The sequence below is a fragment of the Elephantulus edwardii genome, unplaced genomic scaffold, assembly GCF_000299155.1.
Source record: "Elephantulus edwardii isolate Elephantulus edwardi_28Jun2011 unplaced genomic scaffold, EleEdw1.0 scaffold00185, whole genome shotgun sequence".
NCBI lineage: Eukaryota > Metazoa > Chordata > Mammalia > Macroscelidea > Macroscelididae > Elephantulus > Elephantulus edwardii.
Genome location: NW_006399935.1, coordinates 442854 through 447346, shown reverse-complemented (window position 1 = coordinate 447346; position 4493 = coordinate 442854). Strand labels below are relative to the sequence as shown.

The 4493-nt window shown below is 56.2% G+C and overlaps 1 protein-coding gene across 1 annotated transcript; it reads right to left on the bottom strand.

Moving 5' to 3' along the window:
* Window positions 1–276: 276 nt before the first annotated feature.
* On the bottom strand, window positions 277–3790 carry CCL25 (chemokine (C-C motif) ligand 25). Its single transcript, XM_006896397.1, has 4 exons — window positions 3718–3790; window positions 918–1038; window positions 688–815; window positions 277–386 (listed from the first exon to the last, which is right to left on the bottom strand). The coding sequence occupies exons 1-4, from the start codon at window positions 3788–3790 to the stop codon at window positions 277–279; spliced, it is 432 nt and encodes a 143-aa protein (XP_006896459.1).
* Window positions 3791–4493: the final 703 nt, after the last annotated feature.

Sequence of the window (4493 nt, the reverse complement as noted above, 5' to 3'; positions counted from 1 at the left end):
GGGTCCTGCCTGGTCCTGTAGGAGAGATGCGAGGAGGCTGGTGAGTGGTGTGGATCAGAGCTGCATCTATCCCCGTACCCAGCATCTCATCCCAGCCCTTCCCAAAACCCCTCCTGGTTGGACGCCTGGGTCAGGGTGGTGGACACCCACACCTGCGACTCCAGCACCTGAGCCTCGCTGGTCCTCTGACCCCTTCAGGGATCAACCTAAGCCCTCATTCCCCAGCAGAGGTGGCAGATGCACAGGGGGGCACAGGACCGAGCCTACTTGCCTAGATCAGCTGCTGGCAGTCATGTTCCACTTGCTCTTTCTGGAGAAGTCGCCATACTTGGAGGCTGGGAGCTGGGAGGGTCCAGACTTCACATTCTTCACCTTATGGTGAGAGTCTGGCGGAGAGATGGAGGCAAGCCAGTCAGGGCTCCAGCAAGCCTTCTGAGCCCCCGGATCCCGCAGGACCTGAGACCACCTTGCCAGTACTAGCTGCATTTCCCACTTGCTTGAGTTTCCAACCCACAATGGACAGTGCCCTGGCTGGAGGGGCTGGACGACGAAGGGGCCCAGTCAGCTGGTCTTTCACCCAGACCCCCACTCGCCAGCAACTGGGATAAAGGATATGGGGTGGAGGCAGCTGCTGGCAGGCTGAGGAGCGCAAGGGCCCATGGGCTGGTGGCCTGCAGTCTCGCTCACCAAGGAGGGCACTCCAGGGGCCACCATGGTGCTTTGAGAGTTTCTTCCGGACCTCCAGGAGTCTCATGGCATCCTTCACCCCATTATCTTTCGGGTCCCCACACACCACTCTCCGGGGTAAGACGAAACTGTGACAGAATTGGAGGAGGGTGCAGGTTAGCACGTGGCTAGCGTGGGAGGGTGGTGCCGGATGATGGAAGCACCCCCAGCGGCCCCGAGGGCCCACTCACATGACTGCGCGCAGATTGCAGCTCCCGCTCACCTCCTGGATCCGGTAACTCCTGGCGCGCCGCCGGAGCCAGGAGAACCCGATGTTGGTGTTGTAAGCCAGGCAGCAGTCTTCAAAGCCACCTGCAACCACACACAGCACCCCACTCGCGTCAGTGTGTGTGCGCACGCGCATGTGCACGTGTGCATACCGTGGAGGGGGGAGAGGTGCAAACAGGGACATCCATGCACAAGGTCACGCTCAGGTGCACCGTGGTAGAGACGCACCAAGCACCTGCCAAGACCCTCCCTGGCCTGGCAGGGGCAGCGGGCATCCCGACAATAAAGAAGTCGCCAGCTGGCAGACTGGAGAGGCCTCTGGTCCCAGGTAGAAACAGCTTGAGGTCACCAAGTGAATGGGAGACCAAGCCTGCTTCAGTCCCTATTTGGGAAGAAGGGCAGGAGACGTAGGTGCAAAGGCCACCTTGCTGTTCCTGGTTCCACCTCATGAGACCCACGTGTGACAGCGCAGACCCGCCCCCTATGGCTTTCTGCATAATGATCTTTGCAGAAGCAGCTTGCCAGGTCTTTGTTCCGTGGTACCACTAAGTGTCCTTGAACCATCAACAAACAATTTGTGCCAACCCAGAGCCCCTGAAAAGTGCCCAATGCCTAGATAAACATAGTGACTAGCTGGACACAGGGTGACCTTCAGTGTGCCCAGGCTTGTGGGGACCTGGGGAAGAGGATTGATGTTGGGCAGGTGAGAGCAGGGGTAGAGGCCTGTCTTCCCAGGTCCCCTGCAACCTGCCTCTCTGCTGAATAACACCCCTCTGGGGCCACTTGTGGGACAGCCCAGCAGGGAGGTGGTAGGGGGACTGAAGGCAAGGTACCTGTACCCCCAGCCTTCACCCTGGATTGCAAGGGGGCAGTGGGGTGAGGGGACACTGGACTGCAGAGCTGATGGCAGTGTGAGATGGCTCGGGAACAAGGCAAGCACAGGCTGACTCTTGCTTACTTAGTGATCACCAGTGAACAGTGATGTGTTTCCCCACCAAGTCAAAGATCCTGCCTCGGGGTCTGGCTGACATCTGTCGCTCTCCTAACCCCACAGCGCCCTGCTGCAGAGTCAAAGCCTCTTCATGGTTATAATCCCAAACACTCAAACTCAGTGCTGTCAAGGCAAAAGGGGCTCATAGCTGACCCTCCAGTGGGCTCTAGAGGCTGCAAATCACACAGGAGATAGCCTTTCTCCCTCAGAGTCTTGAAACTGGTGGATTCAAAGAGCAGGAATGGTCCACCTTTGGGTTTTAACTCAACTCCCCGCAGCTGACACCCCAGAGCTCCCTACCAGCAAGTGCTCCCTGCACGGTAAGCGCTGGCCGCTGGCCTCTGCCTGCTAAGCTGTCGTGACCACTTTCACATGCTAATGTGGTCACTTCCATGAGAAACTGTTCACTGTAGATTAGCAAACACCAGTAAACCCAAGTTCACCTTGCTCCTTGGATAATCTGCCCCTGACCTTTGGACAGTGCTAGAAGCTGGGCCACTTTCTTCAAGATCAAAGGGCCAACTCTGATAGCAGGATGAGAGGAACACAACCCAGGCTGTCCCGAGCAAAGGCTACCTCTGCCCGGGTGGGGGTTGGGGGTGGCTTGGGGCCCTCTAACCCAGGGAAGCGGCCGGTGGGGCCTGGTGCTGGCCAGGGGCCCTGTGTTGCCAGCAGTGGGATGCAGAAATTTCCCCAGGGCCCAGGAATCAATGGGACATAGAAGCTGGGAGTTCCTGTCATGAAGTCTTCATTCACACCTTCAATGTTTTGGCAACACTAATGTGATCATTGCTGTTGTCCAGTCCTAGGCAGAGAGTTTGACAGGAACCAGCTTATTTGGACTTTGATAAGAATGAAGATTCTGATTTTGCAGATGAGGAAACTGAGGCTTATGGAGGTTTAAAAGGTTTATGTGTAGTGAGGGAAGGCTGGGGTTGGAATTTGCCCCGCTGCTCTCCAGGGTTGTTGTTGTTGTTAAGTGCCGTGGAGTCGTAGATGACTCATAGCGACCCTATGAACTGAAGACCTGAACACTTGTATAACTTTTGTCCTTTCTCCAGGTTCATAGGGTTTCCGGAGACAAGCTATTATGGAAGTGGATGCCACTCCTGCTTCCAAGCCTGTTTTAATCAGGAAGCTCCCCCACTGTCCACCATGGGTGGCCATTAATGCATTAGACACATCAGTGTCACAGTGTTTAGCATCACAGCAACCACGAGTTACCTCTGTACAGCAAACGGACAGACCAGTGCTGTACCATTTAGAAGAACATTTGACAAAAAACAATTTAAACCAGGCCTGAGGGCCCTAATGGGTTTTTTAATAGGAGGCTTTATCACACTGTCTCACTCCCCTTAGCAAATCAACATTGCACCCTAATGCTCACCAATCCCAGCCAACAAGCTACTATAGAACCCGACTCCTGCAGACAACTTTCAAACTGGATTCCAGCCCCTGCTCTCCACGGTAATGGCCTCTAATTCCAGCCCTGGCTCTGCAGGGTGAGATGCGACCACGTGTGACTAGAGGTGAGGTGTCAAGGCACAGCTGTGGGCCACGTTGTGTCCCCATGATCCCTGGGCCATCTGAAGTCCCCTTAGGTCTTGCTTTGTAGACTTTGGAGGTGACATGGGTGGAGCATATGAAACGGACACTCAGGTCCATCTACTGTTCTAGAAGCACCCCAGCTTGCACCCCCTTGCAGATTGACAAAGGAAGGGCCCACAAAGAATTCACTGGAGGGGGGATGCAGACAAGGTCAATGGTAGTACCTTGGGTGTAGACGGCAGGAAGCATGGCCCCCACAAAGCAGGTGACCAGGCAGGCCAGGAGCCACGGCTTCATGATGTAGAAGAGTCTGTCTGTCTGTCTCTCTCTCTCTCTCTCTGAGTGCTTCGAAGGGTCCCACAGCCTCCTGCAGAGTGAGACGGTATGAGTCCCCTGGAGGAAAGCATCAAGCTGGCAGCGCCCTCATCTCTCCCCAGGCCGTGGTGAGCCAGCATGGGGACACACAGGCCAGGGTGGTCCTGCAGCCACTCATGGCCCTGCTTGGGGAGAAACTCACCTGCTGAACCCCCTAAAACAGATGCTGATGCCGCACCCGCTGGGGTGTCTGTAACTTGCTGAAGCGTCTGCAAGCTCTCCAGGTGCGTGCTGAGTGAGCAAGCTGGGCTTCTTCCTTATAAACGAAGGTCAACCCAGCTACCTGTCCTCCCTCCTCCCCCCATCCCCACCCTGCCCCTCCTCTTTTCAGATCCCTTTCCAGCTCCTCTCTCCAATATCAGGGTGCACCTGGAAGGCCACGAGGGCAGAAGCAAAGGGCAGGGCAGGAAAACAACCTGACTCCCTAATGAGCTGTGAGGACAGGGGACAGGCAAGGGGTTCTCTGAGTGGGGTGAGGCAAACAGGCACAGATGGGCCCCAGCAAGCAGACTTTGGAACCCTCTGCACCTGCACCCCTGTCCCAGCCTTGTCAGACAGCACCCCCACTTTCTCCCCAAAGGGCCCCAGCTCCTCCCTACCCTTCTCCATGCAGGAACTTCAGGCT